The sequence below is a fragment of the Lepus europaeus genome, chromosome 2, assembly GCF_033115175.1.
Source record: "Lepus europaeus isolate LE1 chromosome 2, mLepTim1.pri, whole genome shotgun sequence".
In the NCBI taxonomy this organism is placed as follows: Eukaryota; Metazoa; Chordata; class Mammalia; order Lagomorpha; family Leporidae; genus Lepus; species Lepus europaeus.
The window spans coordinates 111,704,922-111,731,600 of NC_084828.1; the positions used below are offsets into that span (position 1 = coordinate 111,704,922).

At 38.7% G+C, this 26,679-nt stretch overlaps 1 protein-coding gene across 1 annotated transcript in view; it reads right to left on the bottom strand.

Moving 5' to 3' along the window:
• Nucleotides 1-493: 493 nt before the first annotated feature.
• Nucleotides 494-26,679, bottom strand: part of LOC133751523 (EGF-like and EMI domain-containing protein 1) — a 587,503-nt gene continuing 561,317 nt past the window's right edge. Inside the window, exons 9-16 of the mRNA XM_062181610.1 lie at nt 24,598-24,735; nt 20,657-20,779; nt 18,266-18,457; nt 12,599-12,727; nt 10,263-10,391; nt 4,768-4,902; nt 2,458-2,528; nt 494-637 (exon numbers count right to left, since the gene is read on the bottom strand). Of these exons, the coding sequence (XP_062037594.1) occupies nt 494-637; nt 2,458-2,528; nt 4,768-4,902; nt 10,263-10,391; nt 12,599-12,727; nt 18,266-18,457; nt 20,657-20,779; nt 24,598-24,735 (1,061 nt within the window). The remainder of the gene's footprint in view (nt 638-2,457; nt 2,529-4,767; nt 4,903-10,262; nt 10,392-12,598; nt 12,728-18,265; nt 18,458-20,656; nt 20,780-24,597; nt 24,736-26,679) is intronic.

A 26,679-nucleotide genomic window follows, 5' to 3' on the forward strand; every position in this document is an offset into this window, starting at 1 on the left:
CCTAGCTAAGCCTGGTCTGTTCCCGCTGACTGACGTGCTAAAGCAGCCACATGAGTGACCCCAGGTGAGCCTGGTGGTAGCCCCATCTCATCAACTCCTAGCACTGAGAGAAATAATAGTCACTGTTTTAAGCCACAAAATATTGAGCTAGTACTACACAATAAAAGATATGATAGAGAAGAAGAAAAGATGATCGATAGGGACTTCAAAAAGTTTGTGGAAAAACAAATTAAAAGCTTCTTTTGGTGCAAAAAAATTTAAAAAATTCTGTAAAAACTTTATAGTACATTTTCATGAACTTCTTATTGAAGACTCTTCTTGTATGCATGGATTTAAAAAATTGTACCATAATAAGTTTATTTTAATTTCATTTTCAACAAACTTTTTTTATGTATTCTTATAGTTGGACCATTTAATCTAGCATAGCAATATCTTACAAAAAACATTATAAAGCAAATAATGTTATTGTCTTTATTGGTTATCCTGCTTAGGTTTATGACTTATGAATAGTGCAGGATTTTCCTGTATAACCAGGAGCACAGGCACAGTTTCCAGTTTTTATGTTGCACTGACCTCCACTCTCACAGGTGACACAGAGGAATCTACATTCAGGTCCCCCAGAGACCATCAAGATAGGCTTGTAGAATAAAAACAGAAAGAAAAGAGCTCAAACTTCTTGTCACACATTTCAAGATGATCCCTGATTTCTGTAGCTTAAAAGAGTTAGAAAAGTGTGTGTGTGTGTGTGAGAGAGAGAGAGAGAGAAAGAGAGTGAGAGAGAGAGAGAGAGAAAGAGACATTGGAGTAACCTCCAAGGATTTATAGCACTCCAAAAATATTCCCTGAAGAAATCAACATGATGCTATTTCTTGTCACTTTGGAAACACAGCTACAGAGGTTCAACATTTTTGCTGAAAATGTGGTTTTTCAGACAGCAACAATGGAAGCAATTTTGATATATAACTTGGGAGGCAGTTGCACAGAACAAAACATGAAAATGAGATGTAATTTGTAAAGGAAGCTCGGGAGGCGTGGTTCTCGGGAAGCTGTCCCCAGATGCTTGCCTGTGTCCTGTTCTCCCAGTCTTTGCTTCTTTTGTAAGCCAGAATAATCATGCCAGAGGTCTGTAAATTGCACATTATATGAGTGTACAATGCACAGGGTGAGAAGTGAGAAATCGTGTCCTGCTTTGTTGAATGTCATTGGAACTACAGAAGGGCCAAGTTATGCTGACAGGTCCACTGAGGACTCAGGTTTCAGTGCATGTTCTACCACTGGTGCCAATGGAATTAGAAACCCGGTGGAAAGTATTTTTTAATGCAGTGGAAACAGCAAAACTTTCCTAAACATGACAGTTGTGGGAGGTTACATCAAACTGAGCTGGGCTGTGAAGTTATCTTCTTGTCCTGGGCTGAATAACATAATTATTAGAATTATTGAGATTTTCATATCTGTCTGTTAATCACTTATTCTGTGCCAAGCACTTTACATAAATTACCTCCTGTTTCCATAAAAAACCCACATCCCGTGTGATAGCAATTTCATTTCCATTTTACAAGAGAAACAGAGGCTGTGAGATGTTAGTGACTTTGTGTCACAAAGCAGATCAGTAAAAGAGCTGGGATTTGAACTCCAGATCTTCCGGCCTCTGAAATCGGTGCTCACAGCAACTGCACTCACCTTGCTCTACAATACTTGTACTACTCAAGGTAGTGCATACTCCACACTTAAGGTAGATACATATTCAACACCTTTCCCATAAATTAACCAACTCCTAGAGACCCGGTAGAGTTCAAAATGTTAAATTCATGCAATGTGAAACTACTGTAACAAAATGATCTTTCTTATGATGACACAGGTGTTGTATAGGCCTCCATAGAGAGACTCAAGGGGCTCGCTCTGTCAGAGTCCTCCCCATATGGAAGTCTGCCTGGGGTTCAACATACCCAAGGCTACAGAGTAATCAAAACAAGGCAAAGACATTGGGTGATTTTTTTGTTTGTTTCTCAGGTTAGTTGAAGAAACTAGCTCTTCTGTTCTTAGAAGTCACTGCTGATGCGATGAATAAGGTCTGGTTTTGATTGTAGAGAGTGCTGTTCATTAGTGCCATTGAAACAACTTTCAATCTTTAATTAACTATTCATCTGCAATCTAGACACAGGTCTGGAGTTAAGATTTTTAAAGATATGTCTGGTTCTAGGAGCACTTGGGCTACTTCACTCTTTTGAAAAGGAAGAAGAAAAACAACAGGCCTGATTTTCATCATGCACAACTTTTAAAGAGCTCCTTTGGCTTGATTTCAACTGCCAATCACAGGGAGCCCGTTCACCCACTCCAGTCAGATTCATAATTTCATTTTGTGGTTAGACAAAAATATCAGAATTGGACAAAGTTATCTGATTGAAAAATAATATGTTTTCCAGAGATTATGGTGACCTCTCTATTTTGCTGATTTACATATACTTTCAACTCATTTTCTTTCACAGTGGGAATCCCAGAAGCATTTTCCAATAAAGCAGATTCAGCAGCTGTTTTAAGAAAATGTTATCAGAATAAATTAAATTTACCCAGGTGTGTGTATATGGTATTATCTCCTTGTGCACTGACTTCTAGGCATGACTTCTCCATGGGGGAAATTAAGAAGGGGTCAATCCTATGCTTAACAATCAGTTGAGGCAAAAGAAAATTTAGAGAATGTCCTAGACCCCCTCTCAGACCTTATTAAATACATCTGTGTAATGTCACTCTTCTGCTTTCCCAAGTTCCATTCTCCATCACCCAGAAAGTTACGACCCAGTGACCCAAATAGCCCCCTCTCCACAAACTCCAGACTGGTGTCTCTGCTCATGTATTCCAGTTCCATAGCCACTGGACAATTCTAAACAGTCACATTCCCTTTTCCTTCAACTTGAGGAAAGCCGTGCAGACCCTCTGAAGACTGCAATACAACGAAAAGGTTGGACATTTAAAGGCAAAAGACAACTTTCAGTCCTAGCACCTGCCTCCATCTGTGGACTCCCCAGCAGGGTGGCTTCCTTCTAAGCCCATTATTTTCCAAACTATAAACAAGGCTGTCCCTTGGATCACCAAAAAGGCACAAAGTATCATAATTTACTATTAGCCATGATAATTTTATTTGTTGTACTGCTCAGAATTGCTATACATTAAAGAGAAAAAAATGCTGTGAGATAATTTTCTCTGAATTAAATAGTAGCCAGTGCTTACTGCAAAATACATGAGAAAAATATATAAAGAATGAAACATGCCCATTTATGTACTGATTTAAAAAGTACTTATTAAACTCCCCTATATGTCTTAAGTGTTCCAGGACTTTGGGGAAACTAGGGTGAACAACATTTACAGATATCCTTTCCCCATGAGGCTGAGATGCTAGCAGGAAAGGACAGGCAATACATATTAGACATAACAATAACTAGAGGATGCAGTATGTTAGAAGATGATAAGCACTACAGAAAAAGAAAAGAAGTTCAGGGAAACTTGCAAGTGAAATTTTAAGTAGGGTAGTACCGATAAGATTTGGTGAAAAGGTGATGTGAGTCCTTCTGAATACTGAATGAGCTGTATAGATAACTGGGGAGGTGCATTCCATGAGTCCACAAGTCAGAGACAGCAATTACATTACTGCCTTCTAGGCACACATTTTTCCTAATTTTATATGCAGTGACATGTGTACAGATGAGGGCACTCAAAAAAATCGATAGAAAAATGGAATTAAAACTTAAGTTTATTTGGTGCAAAATGTATGACATCCATATATAGCTTTTCCATAAAAAGCAATTTTCATGGAGTATTTAAAGACCCCTCATATGCATGGATTTCTTTCTTTTTTATTTAAGATTTATTTACTTGAAAGGGAGAGGCAGAGGGAAAGAGAGAGAAGTCTTCTATCTGCTGGTTCACTCTTCAAATGGCCGCAATGGCCAAGACTGGGCCAGAACAAAGCCAGGAGCCAGGAGCTTCTTCAGGGTCTCCCACATGGGTGCAGGGGCTGAAGCACTTGGGCCATCCTCTGCTGCTTTCCCAGAGCATTAGCAGGAGGCTGAGTCAGAAGTGGAGCAGCCAGGACTCAAATCAGCACTCCTATGGGATGCTGGTGATACAGGTGGCAGCTAAACTTGCTATGCCACAACACAGGCCTCATATGGATAGACTTCAAAATTCTTTGCACCTAAACAAACTTATCTTTTGATTCCATTTTCCATCAACTTTTTCACATGTCATCATATATACAGATTACTTATAATTATAATCACACATGCCTAATCATTTATATTTATAGACTTATTTTTAAAAATATGTAGTATCTAGAAATTTGTGAAAGGACAACACTTATCACCATAGTTAAATTTTTCATGGTTGTGCATCTTTGAATTGTCATTGAATGATTAGTTTTTAGAAAAAAAATGATTGTTTATGTCTGTGGTCCACTAGTGCCCTTGGTTGACTAGTTCAGCTCAAAGAAGTGGTTGTCTAGCTTTAAGTTTTTTAGGTTAAGAGAAACTGCAGTGTGATCTTGCTTGCATTGCTCAGGCTAGCAAAGGGGTAGTGAGCAGTGGAGGCTGAAAAGATGAGCTTAAGTAACTTCACTGCCTGCTGTGTGCATTTCCTCACCTGTGAATAAAGGATTACTAAAACTCACCATCTCCTGAGGACACTGGTGAATTAACTAATTAATAATCATACGATGCTGAACAAAGACTAAGCATTGTTAATAGAGAAGAAAGAAAATCTATCATCAGATTGTACCTTTCTGGCATCTGTTGCCTTGGTAACCAGGTTTGCAGGTGCAACTACCATTTTTGGCACTGCATTCCAGGGTGTTCTCCTCTACACACTGACATTCTGAAGAGCAGCCAGCTCCGAAGGCCCCCTTGGGACAGTCTGCAAGCAGATTGAGGCAAACTGGTCACTTGAAAACCATGCTTTGTTTATTTGAAATGGTTAGTGCACAGGCATGTCGTTCTGTGGGGCCTGATTATGAGGAAAACAAGGGGATCATCCTGACTGCCAAAAAAAAAAAAAAATAAGGAACAAATGTCTTTCAAATCAGGCAATTCATTTGCTTTTTGGCAACTGGATATGAACAGTGAAGCTTGAACTACTTAAAAGGCTTTGGTGCTTCCGGGAGAGAAATTGCTTCTCCATGTGCTCCATTGGTGCCTATAGTTAATATTCCCCAAGGACTGCTAAGGCTGCCAACCCCCATATTCATCCTGCCTCAGTATGGAGATGATGGATGTGCATTTATGTGATGGCTTGCCATTGTTTTCCCTCCCTTTCATTATATGGTAATCGGAAATAATTTGACATTGGGCAGATAACACAAAGCTTTCATCATGATAGCAGCATTATCTTGGCCACAACTTTGGCAAATGGGACTCGCCTTCTCTACATTATTTTCTCCATGCCATGGGGTTTTAGAAATGGTGTAAGCGCAGGAATTCTAAATTGAAAGTGGCCCTAAATTTGCATTCAGGAACCCATAACTTTCTGTTTGAAGACTTAAAATAGTTCAACTCCCTTTTCCAAGATAAAATTCTTTTTTAAAAAATTATTTATTTGAAAGGGAGGGAGGATAAATATAGGTATGTGTGTATATATATATATACATACATACATATATGTATGTATGTTTACACACACACACACACACACACACACATATATATATATATATATATATATATATATGTGACATCTTCTACCTGTTGGTTCACTCCCCAAATACCCACAAGAGTTGGGGCTGAGCCAAGCTGATGCCAAGAGCCTGGAACATGGGAGTCAGGGACTCAAACACTTGAGTCATCATCTGTTATGTCTGTACACATTAGCAGGACTAGAAACACAGGTGGAGTCCGGACTTGAACTAGGCACTTCCGTGTGGAATGTGGGCATCCCAAGTGAGCTCTTTACGACTGTGTCAAATGCCTACTCCCCAAAATATACTTCCTGCAGCTTTTTTGCCCTCATTTCAGATGGTCAAGAAAAGTCTTAAATGAAAGCTTTTCAGGTGTTCTTCAGGCTTAAGGTAATTGTGTTCTATGTCTATAAAGACTTTAACTGCAGAAAGCTGCTCAGAAAGAAGAAAGGAAGCCACTGGCCTTTCTGATGGATACAAAAGGATGTTAGGAGACAGCATTCAAAGCGGTGATTACAATGGCACCTAGGACTGTCTGAGCCTGGTGCTGGCAGTAATTCAGAGTTATCTCTAAAAGCAGAATAGAATTATTAACAGAATCCTTTTTCATTCATAGAATTACCCAAGTTGGATAACAAATTATATGAGCCCTCTATCATCTATTCTATGATGTCCAAGTTTTTAATTCTTTCTTAGAACCAGGTCCCTAGGAGTGTTGTCTGTTTGATATGGGCTTCTTTCTTCTCATTCCAGAATTCCTACCCTGGACTGCCTTTCATGCCCCAGTCTCAGGTTCAGCATGTAGAACTGTGGTCCAGGGAACAACTCAGGCACAATGGAAAGCTTAACTGTGACGGTCGGATATATTTAGAACAAGTAAGTGTGGAAATGTGCTTGGAAAAAGAGGAAAACAGGAAAAGTGGAAGAAGTGATGTCTATTGGCAATGCCACACCTACCCAGGGTTTGTTACACATTAAAATACACCTCAGAACTTCCATATGTTGTAATTCCGATTTCCCAGTACTTCAGAATATGGTCATATTTGCAAATGGGGTCACAGGATTTGAAATTAGTTAAGGTGAGGTTCGACTGGAATAAGACAGAGTAAGCCCAACAAGGCTGGTTTTCTCATAAATCGGTAGATTTATCTGGCACACGGGGAGAACAGGCCAAGGAACCATCAGCCGCTAGGAGAGAGGCCAGAGGCAGATCCTGTCCCAGCCCCTTCAGGAGAGTGTGGCCCTGTTGACACCATGATTTAGACATGTAGCCTTCAGAACTGTGGAGCAAAGTTCTGCCATTTAAGGCACTCACTTTGTGGTGCTTTGTTACAGTAGCCCTGGAAAACCAATATAGGCTTATAAACGCAAGCTCTTCAGGGCCAGGTAAGTGGCAGTTATAAATGAAGCCTCAAATCCAAGGATAAGGGAGACCCACAGAACCAGATGCTCCCCAAAGACACTCACATTCAAATGTTAGCCATCATCATCATCATCAGCAGCAGCAGCAGCAGCAGCAAGGAATCTGTTTGCTGCATATTTTCCTTTGTCTCAACTCCTCACAGCATGTAAATGAATAAACATTGGCTATGCTGATATTTTGCAAACTTCAATGTTATATGCTTTTGAAGAGTTAGCTCTTTAAGTTTTTGGTCAAATGTATTATGAAAAGACCTTTTTTGGCCAAACATCTGATATTTCCTTATATTCAAAAATTATGTATATTGTTATACTAGAGGAACAAAAATTCTTCTGTTGGCATGTTTTGGGTGGTATGTAATATTCTGGAATATACCACATGTCCCTCCATCACTCATATATACCTGAATTTACCCATCTATTTTATTTATATAAATCCAACCTTTCCTCATCGGGTTCCATTTTCTTTGTTGCCTACACTGTTTCTCTTCCTAGAGTATTCACAACTTACTTTGTGTTTTCCAGGGACATATCTCTAAGTAAAATAGATGAAACTCACAGACATTCCAAATCTGAAAAAGTTCATCAAAAGACAAGTTTATTTTGGTGCAAATCATTTTTAAATGCATGCATACTTTTTTGATTATATGCAGTTTTCATGAATAGGTTGAAGACCTCTCAGGTAAGGTTCTAAATGGTGTCTGTGAATTAGGAGGTGGGCATGCTATTACTGAGTAAAATGGTCTCAGTGTTTGTGATTCTCCCATATCATATACTGAAATCCTAACCCCTAAGGTTATGGAATTTGGAGATGGGATCCTCAGGGAGTGACTGGACCTTGAGAGTGGAGCCCTCATGAATGGGATTAGTGCCCTCATAAAAGGCGAGAGAGCTCAACTGCCATGGAAGGGCACGGTGAACAAGGCACTTTCTATGACACTGGATATGCTGGGACTTCCCAGCCTTAGAAACCAAATAAATTGCTCTAGTTTATAAGCTTACTGGTTTATGGTATTCTGTAGCCCAAATGGACTAAGATGGTGAAATTCACTCAGCAAAGTTTTTCAGCGGAGTTAGTCCTTCAACAGAAAGAGGAGGAGCCACAGGTGTTTGGCACAACAAGGAAGTTGCTTGGGACATCTACACACAATGTTGCCATGTCTGGGTTTGTACCCTGGCTCAGCGCACTTATTCCAGCTTCCTGCTAATGCACACCCTGGGTGGCAGAATAGAATGGCTCAGGGACTTGGGTGCCTGCCACCCACATGGAAGATTCATATGGAGTTCCTGGCTCCTGGGTTCAGCCTGGCCTTCCTCCCAGCTCTTGCAGGCATATGGGGAATGAACCAACAGATGGAAGACGTCTGTCTGTCTCTGTCTTTCTATCTTCCTTTCAAATGTAAATGAAAATAAATCAATAAAAACTTTAAAAAAAGAATGGGATAAGGAATAGGTAGAGAAGTAGGGCCGACACCTATATAGGCTGGCAGATACCTGCATATAGATAGCTTCACAGTGGGAAGGTGAGCATCCTGGGGCACCCATTAGGGACCAGCTGTAGGGAGCTCATGTATTTATGAGTGATGATGTGTGCTAGAGTCTTTTGCAACCTGATTGACGGTCAAGATGCAAAATGAAGAACCTCTTCTGGAAATTTTAGGGAATAGTAACACTTTGTACTTGAACCCAGAAATAAAAGAGAATTTTCCTTTGCCCTTGAAAATCAACCAATGTTCTGAAGGAACTGCAGCAATGCTCTCTCAATAATTAAACACTAGCAAAAGAAATTTAAAATTTACAAATATTTTCATCTGCTCATCAAAATCTAGATTTTATAATTTGAACTACTGATGGAGTTGGTGGATTCAAAAGGCTTCCATAGCCTAGGCAGCTTATGGCAAGAGCCTCGGGTGGTCACTGATGTCATATATAAGTGTTGATTGTTAAATTAACAACAGGAGTCACTGTGCACTAACTTCCCATGCAGGATCTCTAGCCTTAATGAGTTGTACTATGAGAGTTAATTGTAAAACCTGTTCTCAAAAAGTTTTGTGTGTGTGTATATGTGTGTGTGTGCTGAAATTTTTACTTAGTATAGAGTTGGTCTTCTGTGTACAAAGTTAATTGAAAATGAATCTTAATGGGGAATGGAACTGGGAAGGGGAGAGGGAGGAGGAGAAGTGGTAGAAGTGTGGGTGGCAAAACAGCACTCCTACCTCAGAATCAACATTGGGACATTCGGATCTGGCTAAAAGGTCCATGAGAGTCTCACAGGCATGGAAAGCCATGACACGGTGGCAAAAAACAATCTAAATGAAAGATCCTGGTGAACAAGACCCCAGCGGAAGGAACAGGCCATCAAGGAGAGAGGCGCCTTTCTCTGAAGGGAGGAAGGAATCTCCACTGTGATACGGCCTTGACTAAACAAGTTCAGAGTCGGTGAACTCAAGGGGCTTCCATTGCCTAGACAGCTAATAGCAAGAGTTTCGGGTGATTGCTGACGTCACAAATAAGAGTGCCAATTGTTAAATCAACAATGGGAGTCACTGGGTACATGCTCCCCATGTAGGATCTCTGTCCTTAATGTGTTTTACTATGAAACGTAAAAACACTACTAGTCGAACAGTACCCTATACCTTGTGCGGTTGTGTGAGTGCAGCCTGTTGAAATCCTTGCTTAGTACATACTAAGTTGATCTTCAGTATATGAAGGTAATTGAAAATGAAACTCAATAAAGGGCGGGATGGGAGAGGAAGAGGGAGAGGGGAGGGCCACGGGAGGGAGGGAGGTTGGGGGGGGGGAAGCCACAACAATACAAAAGTTGCACTTTGTAAATTCACATTTATGAAATAAAAAATTAAAAAAGAAGTGTGGGTGGGAGGCTGGGTATGGTGTGAAGAATGACTATATTCCTAAAGTTGTACTTATGAAATTTGTATTATTAAATAAAAGTTTTCTTTGGGAAAAAATAAACAAATAAAATGTAAAATTGAAGAAAAAAATCCTATTTTCATTCCCCCACAAAAAAAAGGCTAAATGCCAGAACATAATCATATAGATAGATAGATACATAAAACCGTATACCATATAAAATATTTTTAATTCTTATCCTTTGACAAATTCTCTGTACGTTTCTATGCTGCCATGCTTCACACAGAGAGTAAACTTAGTGCTTGGGACTTACTCAGGTGACAAAACTTCCCGTAGCGCCCTGGCTCACACAAACAGGCTCCATATATCCTGTGGCAAGGGCCGTTGTTAGCACAGTGACATTTCCTTTTGCAATTCTTCCCAAAAAACCCCACTGGACATCCTGGAATGTGGAAGGACAAATAAAATAAATATTAACTGACACGCCAAACTTCCTACTAGAGTGGCTGTTACATGAAAACAATGTGGTTGGATTGACCCTACAGAGATCTTTTGAAAAACACAGATTTGATTCTATGTCTTCAGCTTCAAATCTCATAATGATTTGCCATGGTTGTCAGGTTAAAAAATACTCAACTTAAGATGATGAGCCCCTGCACTGGCTGCCCTCAGATGGCACTGCTACACCCTGACTGCCTCTGATCTGCCCCTGGCCTTTCTCAGGTTCTGTGGAGCACAGCCCAGAATGCTCTGTCACACAGATCCCCTGTCTCATCTCTCCTTGTTCTGCAAACTTCTGCCTAAGAGTCATTTTTGGAAGTCTCTCCCTGCCTCACCATTGGCCTTGTTATAGTTGTCTCATGTCCATCACATGTTAATATTTAACATATGAGGATTGGCGCCGTGGCTTAACAGGCTAATCCTCTGTCTTGCTGCGCCGGCACACCGGGTTCTAGTTCCGGTTGGGGCGCCGGATTCTATCCCGGTTGCCCCTCTTCCAGGCCAGCTCTCTGCTATGGCCAGGGAGTGCAGTGGAGGATGGCCCAAGTGCTTGGGCCCTGCACCCCATGGGAGACCAGGAGAAGCACCTGGCTCCTGGCTTCGGATCAGCGCGATGCGCTGGCCGCAGCGGCCATTGGAGGGTGAACCAACGGCAAAAAGGAAGACCCTTCTCTCTGTGTCTCTCTCTCACTATCCACTCTGCCTGTAAAAAAAAATATTTAACATATGAAGCAACATCAAAATATTCATGGCAAAAGGTATTAAAACGTTTATTTATGTTCAAAAAATTTTGAAAACCTTCATAGTTTTTCATGACATGCATTTTCTACTAACTTTTTAAAGACCTCTCATATGCATAAAGTTCAACTTTTTTTTTGCATGAAAATAAACTTTATGAAGCACCCTTGGACCTACCACCATTTTAAACCTATGTTTGTTTTGAGCAAAACAGTTCCATGTGGAAGGGCCTGTATCTTTCTTACTTTTTTTAAAAAAAATCATATCACAATGCCTGGCATCATTCTTTGCAAACATTTAATATATCTTTTTAATAAGTAAATAAACATTGCTCAGAGAAATAAGTAGCTGGGCTGCCAGCAGGGACCTTTCTGCAGTACAGAAACCGAAGTAAATTTGGTTTCCATCTCCCTAGTTTCATGACTGTGAGAATCTAATAAACGCCCCATGATTTCAGACAATCCCTAGAGAGCTGTGTCCTTACTCACTCTCTGCCTCCTGCTCTTGTGCCTGTAAAAGCTGTTTCTTTTTGTATGCTTTATCAACCCATATAAGAAATAAGACCTCTTTGCTGTTTTCCATGAAAAGTCCATACACAGCCATCATTGGTAATGGTGAAATCTTCACCCATCATTTCTCATCTTTCTTCTTTCTCTCTTCTCCTTGTCTTCTCTGATTTTCATTTCTCCCTCTCTGGTTTTTCCCAGAAGTCCCTTGTTTCTTCCTTTAATTATGCAGAGCAAATACATTCTCCACAACTCCTATACCCATGCATACATCCACAAACTCAATGTATTTCTCAGCTGATGAAAAAGGTTTTCACTATCAGGATTCATCTGCTTAGATCACGGTTGCAGATTTAGGTATCACTGACTTTGTTCTGGTAAACATGTCTTCCAAGAAAATGTATTTTTTTATATAAACTATCTTTTTTTTAAAAGATTGATTTCTTTACTTGAGAGGCAGAGTTATGGAGAGGGAGGAGAGCCAGAGAGAGGTCTTCTATCTGCTAGTCCACTCCCCAAATGGCTGCAACGACTGGAGCTGAGCCAGTCTGAAGCCAGGAGCTTCTTCCAGGTCTCCTATGCATGCTTGCAGGGGCCCAAGGAATCTGGCCATCTTCCGATGCTTTCCCAGGCACATTTGCAGAGAGCTAGTTTGGAAATGGAGCAACCGGTACTCAAATCAGAGGCCATATGAGATGCAGCACTGCAGGCTGTGGCTTTAACCCTCTGAGCCACAGTGTCGGCCCCCCATAACAGTATTCTTGTACATATATACACAGCCTTTCACTTCTTCACCAAAGACTACCTGGAAATATGTGGAAACAATTTTCACTTAAGTTTCTTCCTCATTAGAAACCACAAGAATTTAGAGAGTTTTCTCGTGAGTGGCACCAGATAGTCCTACCATCTTCACAGGTTTTCCCATGAACCCCTGAGGGGCACTGGCACTGCCCAGTGAGAAGATCACAGCTGCCTCCATTCTGACAACTGCAGATGCTGCCACATTCCTTCCCATTGGTCCCGGGGGTACAAGCTGTGAAGAAAACAGAAGACGAACAAGCAGTGTCTCTCTCTCTCACACACACACACACACACACACATTTGTTACAAATGGATAGGGAAAGCTTTCCCTCCTATTAGGACGGATACCAAGTAATTAAAATCTCAGAGCTTGCAGACCTAGGAAAAATCTCCTGCATGTTCCTAGTCTGTATGGCATAATCATTCCTGGGGGATTACTGATACAGCTAGTTAAAGTAACAATGACGGAAGGAACCGCTAACAAGGTTCAAATACAAAATTTACCTTGTTCCTTAAACTCTAACCTTCACAGGTTCAAAGCTACCCAGATATCTTGCTGTACAACTCCAACCAACCATAATGAGAAACAAACTGTATCTTCTATTTTGAAGATTGGGAAGAAAATCCAGGGGAAAAAAAAGTCATGTATTTTTAATCAGGAGTGAATGCAGCTAAAGTTCTCTTGAGAATTTCAAGGTATTTTGCATAGTAAAAGATTGATGAAGTCAAGCAAACAACAGTTTTCTTTGGTTTGGAGGTTTTTTTAGGGGGTGCCTCATGTTCAAATTAAAATAATCAAGAAAAATGTTGATTTTATTTTAACTTGCGTAAATATAGTTGTTGAGACAATTTCAGTAATCATTTTACCTGATATTTTGTCATAGTAGGTTAAATGTCTTGAAACTACAGTTATAACAATCTCCACCCATCCCTTCACCCCACCACTCCATGCTACCATGAGACTTGTCTTCTTACTCAGCTTTGTTTTGTCTTGTGAGCCATAGGCTATTGTGGGAGGAATGAAAAGAGGGAGGAAAACAAAAGGAAAAAGCAAAGAGAGGGACTGGAAACAGACATGTGCTAAAGCCTATTGTTATTTTACAAGGAGCAGGAATTCTTACAGCAGCTGCAGAATAGACAGTTGGGTCAGGTGTTTTGGGCTAGCAGGTTAAGCTGCTGCCTGCAATACCAGCATCCCACATGGGCTCTGGTATGTGTCCCTGTTGCTCCACTTCCTATCCAGCTCCTTGCTAATGGCCTGGGAAAAGCAGTGGAGAATGCCCCAAGTACTTGGGCCCCTGCCACTCATGTGGGAGATGGGATAAAGTTCTTGGTTCCTGGCTTCGGCCTGGCCAAGCCCTAGCCATTGCAGCCATCTGGGGAGTAAAACAGAGTATGGGAAACTCTCTCCCCTTTTTTTTTCTCTCTGTTTCTCCCTCTGCCAGTAAGTTTGACTTTCAAGTAAAAATTTTTAAAAACTAAATCTTTAAAAAAAAAAGAAAGAATGGACTATTAGAAAAATACCTATAAAATAAAGCTCAGGAAATTTAAATGGCTTCCACTGTGTCAGGGTTATAGCAAGTCATCAAGACAGACAGACCATTGTTATTGCTTGACATTCTCCCATAAAATGGAATCTGGTATCAGATAGTACAAGGATTTGCTGGATACTCCATTAGCATCAGACAGAGAAAAGAGTTAGAGGAAGAAAAAGCTACAGCAAACATATCCCAAACCATAGCTGGGATGATTAGGAAAAAGGCATCAATCTTCCCTTTCATGTCCTAGTCCATTCATCTGTCATATGAAATTATTCCTCTTCTCCCTTCCCACTAGACTGAATTGCAATAATAAATGATTTCAATATGAAATCTCTTCAGAATAAATGGGATTCTAAAAATATGCTGTTAAAATAAATAATATGTGGCAATTTTTAAATTCTCATTATAATTACTTGGAGAAATTCTTAAGAAGTCAAAGCAGATATTTTCCCTGTAGGCCAATAAAGATATTGAGTTAAAAGATTTACTCAAGGGGAAAAGTTATTTTTCAGATCTCTGCTGAATGTTGTTGTTCTTCTTCTTTTTAAATTTCCATTTCTGCATTTGAGGGTATGGTAATCTTAAATATTTGAGTGAGGAAAGAATGGTCACTTCTATCTATTGCAGTCTATAGGAATTTTAAGAAGAATATTCTTATGGTTTTTGTTTGGCACAGTAGTTAAAACTCTGCTTGGCACACTTGTACCCTGTTTTGGAATGCCCTGTTTCCTCCACTTCTGATTCAGCTTTCAGCTAATATATACCCTAAGGGTCAGTAGGTGATGGCTTAAGTACTTGGGTCTTTGTCACCCATGTAGGATACCCGGAATGGGTTCTTGGTTCCCAGCTTTGGCTTAGCATCAGTCCTGGCTATTGTTGGCATTTGGTAAGTAAACTAGTGGATGAGAGATGTCTGTTTCTCAGTTTCTGTTTTCATGTAAATAAAAAAGAGATAATTAAATAATAGAAAATAGGGCAGATATTTGGCTCAATGGTTAGGTTGCTGCTTGGGATACCTGCATCACAATCATAATGCCTGACAGTCCTGTCTATTCCACTTCTGACCCTGCTTCCTGCTAACATGCTCACTGGGAGGAGCAGGTGATGGCTCAAGTACCTGAGTCCTTGCCACCATGTGGGAGACCCAGATGGAGTTCCAGACTCCTGGTTTGAGCCTGGCCCACCCTTGGCTGCTGTGGCATCGTGGAATGAACCCAGCAGATGGAAGAGCTCTGTCTCTCTGCCTTTCAAGTAAAATGAAAATAAATAAATTAATTAAACAAATTAATAGAAGAATGTGTGCAATAAATAATGGATATTAAAAATAAATTATGAAGCACAAAGATTTTGGGGTTGTATAATAGACTTGGAGAGCAAATAAATAAATTAATGTCATTATTTGATCAGCATCAATATGTGTTTACATATTTTAGAAAAGAAAAAAGAAGAAAAGTCACAAAACAAGAAGCAAGAAGCCATATTCAAACAATTCCATTTAATTGCACTTTGTAGCAAACATTCTTTCCTTGTTTCTTCACTGGGAATAGCTTGCCAGAATCTAATGATTTATTTAAATGGAGGGATTTTTATAGGCCTAGAATATTAGGATCCTTTATTAACTTTTACATTTTGTAGATGAACAAGAGAAACAACAAGTGTCCCAGGGGACACAAAATCCCCCTATTTAATCACATGTTTGGTTTAAAATCTCACTGTTTCATAGGTATTCTTTATGCATAACAAATAAATTGGTTTCTCACTCATGTCAGTTGCTTATCTTGTAAAAACATTCGAAGAAGAACACATATAAAGGAGAAGTCAGTAGCTTGCTGAGCCTGTCCCAATTCTCAGGGTATCATTTACTCCCACTACAAAGAAGGCCAACCCTGCCTGCCGTTCCTCTCTTGGAATCGCCTTCACCTATGCAGTACTCATAGCTCAAACCATGACCATGTCCCAAGGGGTGAGCTAAAGAGACTGGACTATGATATCAGCTTAGCTGACCCAAAACTGTCTATATAACTGAAACCAGAGATGAAATCCTTCATTTCCCAAAGAAAATTATGATCCTTGAGCATATTTCCTGAAGAGTCCCAGGAAAGGAAAATGACAAAGAGGAATCTTTTAATAAAGAGCGTACTCCATTGTTTTCACAGTACTGGAATACAAACTGAAAGAATATTAGGAATCTTTACAAAAAAAACACAAAACAAGCATAAAAAAATTACTATTGATTTTAGGATGCAAAATAATCAATGCCCTTGGCATTTTGATGTTTTCCTTTCTAGGCTTTTTGTATGCACATTGCTTTTTTTCCCTCAAATAAATCTTTTTTTTTTTGCATAAATCTTTTATTTACTTATTTGAAAGATGGGTGGGTGAGGTAGGGAGATCTCTCATCCATAAATGCCCACAACAACTGGGGCTGGACCAGGCTAATTCACAAGCCAGGAACGCTGATGTGGGTGGCAGGGTCTCAACTACTCGAACCATCATCCTCTGGTTTCCAGAGTGTGCATTAGAAGGAAGCTGGACTTGGGAGCAGCACTAGGACTCAATCTGGGGCATTTGGAAACTGGAAGTGGGCATCCCATGCAGCACCTTAACCACTACACCAAATGCCTGCTCGAAGTAAATCTTATTGCAATTCAATGCATATGTGGAGAAGCACACACATTTTGCCTTCAAGCATGTTTCTGCAGTGTAAACAACTCATGTAAATGCCACCCAGATCGAGATCATTACCAGCAATGCAAAATCTCAAAGGTGACTTGGTGATTCTGTCATTATCCACGCACACTGAGCATTAGCTTGTTTTCTATCAGCACAGATTTTTTTTTTCTGTAATCCTGAACTTCATTTAAGTGGGACTGTGAAGGATGTACTCTAGTTTTGAGTGTCTTTCATCAATACGATGGTTGATGTTATATGCACCTGAGTTCATCTTTTATGGCTGCACAGTGTCCTGTTATACAATCGTACCATATGCATCTATTTGTCCACTGAGTTCTGGAGGGAAATTACCCGAATCTGAATTGGCACAGAGAAACTTGCACTTGATTGTGTATGGCTCATTCCATGTCCAGCTTTGTTCCTGTTCCTAAGACTGGCCTCTCAGATGTGCTGACTAAAACTGTCATTTTTACCAAGGCCTGTCTGCTTTGGCAGGCCCTGAGCTCCAGCACCTGCCTCCCCATCACCATCACACTGTTCACAACTGTGCTAAGCTCCTCCCCCTCTTAGCAGGTGTCTGTTAGTTTCTTGGTGCAGCCCATACACTGACAAATGTTTCAAAGACAAACACAGCACAGACCATTCTACTTGTTTCTCTTCTTGCCATATCGTGGTTGACCAAGTTCTGAATGTCTTTGATGCCCGAAACTATTCCTTTTCTGATTTTGAGCAGCCAAAGCATCAGGAGTTTATTTAAGAAAGATGAAAGTATTTCTACACTTGTGCTGAAGCATTTATTGATATTATTATTATTATGAGTTAACTGGAGCATAAAAATATTTCTGTGATTTTACTGACTGCATTCTAAAGCAATCATCAAATTTGATGTTGTTAAAATACAACAAATAGAGGGAGGGAAAAAAAAGAGCAGCTCTGTTTTACAAAGAAAAGAAAAAGCAGCAGCAGACCGTCTGTAGTTACATTTGATAGAGGTTATGCTAATTTATTTTGATCAGAAATGATTTAGTGCTTGAGTTCTGTTGCTTAGAGATGTAAGAAAATTTGCTCACATTTTGAAGACATTTTCCTGGTCCACTTAAGCATATCAAACAATTAGTTCTCTACATTCAAAAATCTGGAAAGTAACTACATTTTAGGCTAGTTAAGTTAAATTTTAACTATATAAATTAACTTCTAATGGAGTCTTCATAACAAAACATATAAAGACCTGAGTAATCTTCATTTTGCTAAATTAAAGGTAAATTTCAGTTCCATTTCCTTGTATCACACTTGAAGAGCATCCTTCTACCTTGCACTCCCAAACCTACAAATAACAACAGAGCATCCCTTCATTAAGCAAAAGAAACAAAGACAAAAGGTGATGGATTTGATATGAATCTCTGCAGAAGCAATTCTCATCCTGCTTGTAAACCTCACGTTAATATATGTGATGGCATTTAAGTGCTGAAAATGAAATTGCTTGCAAAAGAATTCATGGGAATTATCTAAAGATAGAGAAAAGAGCTGAGTTTGCTGAGGTGAATTCTTTTACTCACCTACTTTGTTCACAGCTATAAGTTCTCCTTGGCTCTCTTTTTCCTCTTCTTCCTCATCTTCATCTTCATAAGTGGGTGTCTGAGAGGTGGTCACATGATGAAGCAATTGAAGCGGCTTTTTGAATAGAAGGCCTGGAAATCTCACAACTTCTACTTCCTCTCCCTTTTCCTCCAGCTCATCATCACCCAAAGCTAAGACCATACAGGAGAACGCTGGGTTTTAGGATGTTGGTTTAAAGAAGCAACATGGAGCCAGGGCTGACAGAAAAAGGAGAGTTTGATAGCCAAGGCAGGGGGTGACTGCAAGGCAGATGCTTGGAGATGGTTGCTTCAAAAGTCTGTTGTAAGGGAAGGTGAGAAGCTGTCAGCACAAAACTGAAACTGGAGCAGAGAGAACAGGAGAAAAAGAGATGTCACTTCACGACAAAAGGAAGCAGAAGACAAGCTGGGTTAAGGACAACGTGGTCTCCGTTGCTCCTGCAGAACACGATGAGGGTGGCAGTAGTTTAAAGAGAGACATGATCACATTCTTCACAATGACTTACAGATGCAAGTTTTCCCATCACTTCCAATTCTGTAGCCTTCTTCACAAGTACAGTCGTATGTTCCAACAGAATTAACACATAGTTGGTCACAGGCTATACTGACGCCCAGACATTCGTCCACATCTAGGAAAAAAAGAAACAATATCTGCCTTTAGGTACTGTGAGATAAAGCAGACATCACGAATGGACACACATATCTGGGATACTTTTGGGACCTTCATTAAAGTAAAAACGTCCTAACACAGAGAAAGCAAGCCTGGCCCCCAAATTGTTTCTCAATAATATTACCAATGATTTTTCTTTCAAGTATTCTGTAGTTCACCTGTATAGACAGGGTCTTTCTGAGAACTTGTGCATGAGGTTTAGACGAAGAACATAAAAGAAAATAAATTCAAGGTTTTCAGACTATGCACCATTTTGCAGGAGGTTTATTTAATCTTGAATAATTCAATATACCTCCCATCTAGTGGGACACTTATGTTATGTGTAATTCTGTACAAAGTTTAGAGAGCATTTTAGAGATGGAACACCCTAGGCCCATGTCTCCTGACTTACTGGTTTGTGACCAAGCATGAATGTAGATTTTGGTCAATGTGTTCCTGGTACTGAAAGTTCATATGGAGCAGAGCTTCTAAGCTTTGCTCAGAGTGTGGATTCCATTTCCATGTGGATGTGTGTATGCAAGCATGCGCGTTCACATTGTACAATCATCTCTTGGCTCATTCTGCCTAAGAGCAGATGGTACATGAAATTTAAAAAAAATTATTTTTTGGCTCTGTTAATTGGATACAATGGCAAATGTTAATATACTCTACTGTGTTTAGTATATATAGATACCATAGTTATGTGTTTTTTCCTGTTACCTCCACTGCAAGGCTAGGGGAGCGTGGCTATGCATATGAAGAAACCAGTACCATCCTCAACAGAATTCAGGAATTTGTTTCTTTACGCAAAGAAGCATCATTTATTGTAAGGCATTATTGTCATATATTTGACTGTTGCTGGAATAGAAATCAATCTTCTGATATTTTCCTTGATTTCAAGGAAATCATCATTTCAAAATGATGATAATGATCACAATGTAACAATTAAAAAATTGTACACTTAAGGTAACTTGTAAAAGCAAACCGTGGCAACGATTTATAAGAGCTATTCTTAATGACGTAATTAAAGCTCACTCCACTCATGGAGTCCAAACTCCTATATTTAAAATAAGAAATATGTAGGCAAGAATTCACCTGAAAGTAAGTAAACTAATTTTAACAAGTTACATTACACTAATATCAGACCTACAAGAATTCTGGTACAGATTTGGAGTATGGCTCATGAACTCACAATCTTTTTGTTTCTGCTAATTGAAAAACTCATTGGAAATGATTTTCAGTAGCCAACTTTCTAACAGACATCAATCTAGCCATGGGAGATTCCAATGCCAATGTGCTATAGCCTGCTGGAATCTCTCACTCATATATGTGTGTGTCTCTATATACAGAAAATGTCTATTTTTTGTATACACACAAAAAAGTTGTGATTATGACCATCAAATATAATAAAAGTGACTTTTAGCCAAGTAGTTTTTCTCTTTACCTACTGCAGTAAGTACTTCATATATGTTAATTTCCTCAATTCATCCAGGATTTCTATCACTGACATCATTTTACTGATGTGGAGCCAAGGCTCATAGCAGTTAGAGTTGCCCAAGTTCATATGAGAGCAAACATCAGCACCACATAGGAATCCAAGTCCCTTCATGTCAAAGCCTTCCCTTGTCCACCCTCGCTCTCTGCCTCAGATGTTCCTCCTCTATTGATTGCCCTGTCACATCAGTTAGATCTCGGGAATGTACCTTCACATCCACAACCGTCAGAAGTGATCCGAAAGCCTTCCTGGCAACTGCATTCATAGCCCCCTAAATAGTTGACGCAGAACTGAGCGCAGCAGGCCTCTCCATTCTGGCATTCGTCAAGGTCTGGAGGCAAGAAGGACACTTCTGTTACTGCAGACACAGGAGTTGCAGGACCCTGTGGGAGCGCTGATAAACCTCACTTCTAAATGAAAACTGTGTTATTAATCGTTTTTTCTTCCTGAGGCTGCATAATGTAGACACTGAAGTAAACTGTAACACAAAAGTAATGAGGCTCACTTGTGGTTTACATTTCTCACATGCTTCTTGAATGCTTGCTATTTATTTTAAAAGGATGTAAATAATCCCTGCGTGCATTTTATAAGCACAGCAAAAGAGATCTCTGCTATTTTTACAGTTACACAGCAATCTGCCTGAATAAATAGAGAATTTGAAGAACAAAAAACAGCTTGAGAAAAAAAAAAAAGAGCCAAGAAAGAAAAAATAATTCCATTTAGCAACGTTTGGCAGCTGCAAAGAGGACAGAGTCAGAGACTCCATAATGCATTTGTTCTTCTAGAATTTCGGATCAAAGAGTGTTCCCAAGCAAGGAGACCTCAAACAACTGGAAGAGAAGTGATAACTGCAGTTCTTGAGACAGGGAGGGACGCTGACTCCAACTACTATGTTTTCGATTACAGAATATCTCAGCGCTTTTGCTTGAAGATTTAGACAGTGATGTGTTGACTGGCATGGGTGAGGTCTGCAAGCTTTGTTACTTTCTGTGTGACATCACCACCCTGGAATGTCCTTGCAGATGAGCAGTGCTCCAGAGGATGATGCTTCAGCACTATTATTCTAGAAGTCTAGGGTTCTGAGTGTTTCTTCTTAAGACACAATTGCCCGGGGGAAAATGAAGCACACCAGAAGATGTCAAATGGAAACTCCTCAACCACGGAATCATCTCTGGCCTGAAAGACTCTTCTAACATAATTGGACACAAGAAGCAACACTTTCTCCCTGCTTGGCTCAGGCTGGACACCTGGGAATTGTGTGGTCAGGGTTTTCAGCTCTAGGCCTTGGCTTCATTCAGCCCACTCTGTTTGTGGAGCTGCTAAGTGGGGTGGCCTATCAGTGCTGAGTTTACAAAATCCCTTCCCCCCATAACTACGTGAGCAGTCACAGATTAAAAAAAAGAAAAAAAAAAAAAGGTCAGTGTCTCCATTAACCTTGGAAAAGGCACCAACTCAAGGAAATGAAGGCAAGAGAAATGAAGGCAAGAAAATGCAGTCAGTCAAACAAGGTGAGGGGTCACCATAAAATATCTAAATGAAGGTTGCTCAGACATAGAGAAAAAATCCTTGCTCCTGAAAACTGGCACAAGCAGTGCTACTCAAACACTTCCGGATGATCTTTGTTCCCTTTCTTATATTAAGCCTTCCTTTGTCCTTTGGATTCCATAGCAGAAACACTGAGAATAAAAAACCTTAAAACAATGGCTCCATTTCATCTAAAAATTACCCTTTATTTTTTAAAAAATTCCAGATTTAAAAAAAAAAAATTAAAACCCACCAGAGCCTCCAAACACAGGTCTCAGAATTCCTTGTTCTCTACTAACAAGGAGTCTGGCTACAGGTTTGGAAAGTATCACATCTTTGGAAAATAAATCAGTTGCTCTGTGCCTTCATGATTCATTTTGGATTGTTCTATTATCAGTCCTCTGGGGGCTATTTCTAGCTTATCCCATGAATGATGCCCCAATTCTAGAACTCATGTGAGAACTCATTCTTCCTAAATGTCCTGTCATTTCATTGCTTTTACATTACCTACTTCTTTAATTTCTTGATTTCTTTTCTGATCTTATTTGGTGAGATCTTTGCTTTTAAATTTTTTCCATTAATATTCCTCCTCCATGGTATTAATATTTTACCTAAATTGGCCAATATTCATTATTGCAGTAGTGCAGAGACATACTGTACCATTCACCTGCACACCGTAACTTAGCCCTAATCTTAGGTAGAGCACTGATGGTAGCCAGGCGGGTCAGGTATTTTAGTACTGACTTCTAAACAGCAACAAAAGTGAAGAACTTGATTTTCTGTATCTGTAGCACAGTCACTGAATAGTCACTTCAAGTGTTAGAAATAATAATAATAAAAAAACATTTAAAACTGGTCATTTCTTAAATTTAGTACATTCATTGCTGGTCTGATACTTGCATTTATATGGTTGTCTTTCAAACTGTGTTAATGCTTCTCCAGGTTTTAACATTAACAAGTGTTTCTTTTTTTTTTTTTTTTTTTCTGAATTTGGGTAAGACTGGCCATTTACAACTTGACTGACTTATTTTCACATTTCTTTGTACATTCTGCTATTTTTAAAAAAGTTTGATACTGAAATAATCTAAAGAGAAAAGTTTAAATTTTCTTCATGTGTAAATGATTTTAGAAACATCGAAGGCCTTAATCTATTCTCAAGCAAATAAGCAAAGCATGTATATGTACACTCCAAGTAAATCACAGCTTTTACATTAGTGGGTATTCGGTCTTTAGAAATGAATCAGATTTTTATTGTTCCAAAGTGAAATGAACTTGAGTCATAAACAATGTAACATTGTCATGCTGACTGCTGAATCTCATAAATATATAATTTTTTACATTTTGACCCTGGCAGATGTAGCTTTTCCTAGCTATAAACAAATCTTTACTAAATTGTACTTTTGAAAGAATAAAGAAAACCAAAAAAATTGTAAGTTGCAAAGAAAAACTTTTGCAAAATTTTAGTTTCAGTTATCCCATGCCTAAGCAAGGCACATGGAAAGAAAGAAGACAGAGAATAAAGGAGGTAAGGAAGGAATAAGCACTTTATTTTTTCCATAAATATAAACATTAATCACTTAGGGGAAATATTAGCATTCTTTTCATTACACAAAAAGAGGAAGGAAAGCAATTGGTTTCAATAGCCACTGTAGCATCTGACAGCAATGTAGAAGGAGAAACCCAAATAATGGCATTATTTTGGTTTAAATAATTTATGAAACAAGAAACCACAGAATTTCTTGAGGTTTATTCTGTCTCATCATAGTGCCAACATAAGAAAAATAATCCAAATACTGAAACCACTGAAATTCACCTCTGAGGAAATATGCTTTAAGTTTTCTCTAACCATATTAAATAGCATGAAATGGTCCAAAGAACCAAGCAAATGCCATATCTTAATTCTTGAATGATGGAATATCACAGCTTTAGGGTCTTTAAAGTATTCTAAGAACCACAGCACATAGTAATATAGTTTGATGTTCATCATCTCTATTTATGGGAGATACTTCTTTTCCTCAGATGCCCTAGATTAATCATAAACATATCATTATGAAGCAAAGCTAGGGTGGGATTTATTCTTCTCTTTGTCCTAAATGATATAATTTCTAATAATATAGTGGGAAAGCTAGCCATTGAAAATGAGTTTGAACAAGGATGTCCAAAGGATGATATTTTTAAAGTGTGTTTTGGGAACAGAGCAAGCTGTCATATCAAAGTTGAACATGCATCCAAATTATTACCAAGTAGAAAACCAATGACCATGATTTAGTTTCTGTTTGAGGTAGAGAGAAACTGGGTACAGGGTAGAATTTGTTGTTGAAATACAAATTACATGATAGTTAGGTTGATCTTGGAATATTACCCTAAAATAAAACTATTAAATCCATACATTTTGTTAAAATATTATAAACCCCCTGTAACTTCAAGGTAAATTTTTAAATGTAATCACTGTCAAATAAATGCTCTTTTATGTTTTTCAGATATCCAGAGGTACTGTCCTATCTAGTTCTCCCTGCAGTTTGAGTGACATGGTTTACAGTTATTACAGCTATAAGGGTTAAAGATAAAAGGGCTAAATGAATCAAGAGCAACTTATCAATGAAGACGGCATTTACCAAACATTACCTATGCATGTTTTCTCATCCTCATCAAGCTGGTGTCCATGGTTACAGGAACAACGGGGTCCACCAATAGCATGTTCACAGTGATGAGAACAACCACCATTGTTCTTTTCACAGCTATTGACAATTTCCAATTCAATCCCTTTCCAAACAAACAAAAGAGTTATTAGCATAACAACAGAGAAACTTGCATCTATGTCAACAATGGGCACACTTCCTCCATTGGGAGGGTGACAAAATTTACTGGACATTTATCAACACTCTACATGTAAAAGTACAAGTTTGAAGCCTATGAAGCATTGTCAACATCTACACCATACAGAAATACTAGTAGACCTAATAATAATGTTGATTAAGTGACACAAAAGCTAATAGTTGCCTACCTGTGGTTATTACATACTTATCTTAAAGCACAGTTGCTTTTAGGAATTTTAATTATTTGCAGGGTATAAAAAATATGTGTATTGCATTAGTGATCTGGAGGCAAATAGGTTATTTACCAGCTGACATTTCTGTCTTAAGCTAATGGTATCTGATTATGCATACTTTTGCGGGGTTATAAATACATAGAAACACTGTTAAAAATAGCTTTGGGACAAATGTGGAACAAAAAACCAGTGAATTAACTGATCATATGTAACTGGTGTCCTGTTGGTGTGCTAATCAGCTTTCACGTACATGAGAGTTATTTACTATTAAAAAATATTATTATTCTGAAAACTAATCTTCCAATTCTGGCATATACTACTAATCTGGGGCATACTGGTGGCCATTACCCTCAGCATACAAATGCCAATTGTGCTGAGTACATAGAGTTCATAATCATTCACTATCTAAATGAGGAAATGAGAAATAAAAGAACATTAGGAACCAATGTTAAAAATACAGCATTTAGACTCTCTTCTATTTTTATCATTGGAGTCTGTGGACATTCTACGAATATCTACACTTATTCCTTTTGTTTCAGTCTTAACTCCTAAATTCTCTGGAAAAGGAAAGATGGGAAAGATCAGGGCAAGAGTATTTTGGACTCAAAAGCATGTATCATCATTTAAATGGTCTAGATATCTGTGACAGTTACAGAAATCATCCTTCCTGGTCCACAGCCTCCAGTCTAGGGCCAGCAGCAATACTCTGTGCTCCCAAAGAACCCAGTGCACCTAGTGCTTATTCTGCTGCACCATCATCATCTTGCATCACCCAGCTCATAGCAAATGTTCAAATGATCAAATCAACAAAAGATGGATTATGCTAACCAATTTAGTGTTACAAATAAGGACTCCTTTGGGTTTCAAAACAGCTAATTTGGGAATGAACAAAATTATAAAGCCAAAGAAAAGTTTGAAATAATACAGGCAACTGAAAGTTTTTTATATTATGTAATATATATCTTTAGGGAGACCTATTTCAAATTATGTCTCTGGTTGTAGAGATACATATATATATATATATATATATATATATATATATATATTGCTATGATATACAACCAAATTTTTTGTTACATGTGCTTATATTCTTGCAAAAAGGCCTTTCTGAAGTATTTACAAATTATATTTGGTATTTTAGAGTTCAACAAGACAACAAACATCAATTTATATAGAGAAAAATGAGGTCAAATGAGTTGGAGTCACTTTTTTTTAGCAGCATTTATTAAAAGCTAAGTCTCTCAGGTCAGTTTTTTTCTTTTTTCTTGTCTTGTCTTTTTTTTTTTTTAAGAAGAAATAAACAACGTTCCTCAACAATACAGATAAGGGTTGTAAATAATAATCAAATCTCAAAATGTCAATTTTGCTCATATGCATTTATTTTGTACTCTATTAGTGACCACAGATCAGGGAAATCATATAATATTTGTGTTTTTGGGACTGACTTATTTCAGTAAGTACAATGGTTTATAGTTACATCCATTTTCTTGTGAAAGATAGGCCTTCATTCTTTTTTTACATCTGAGTAATATTCCATGGTGTATTTGTACCATGTCTTCTTTATCTAGTCATCGGTTGATAGACATCAAGGTTGATTCCATATCTTAGCTATTGTGAATTGAGCTGCAATATACATGGGGGTATAGATAATTCTTTCA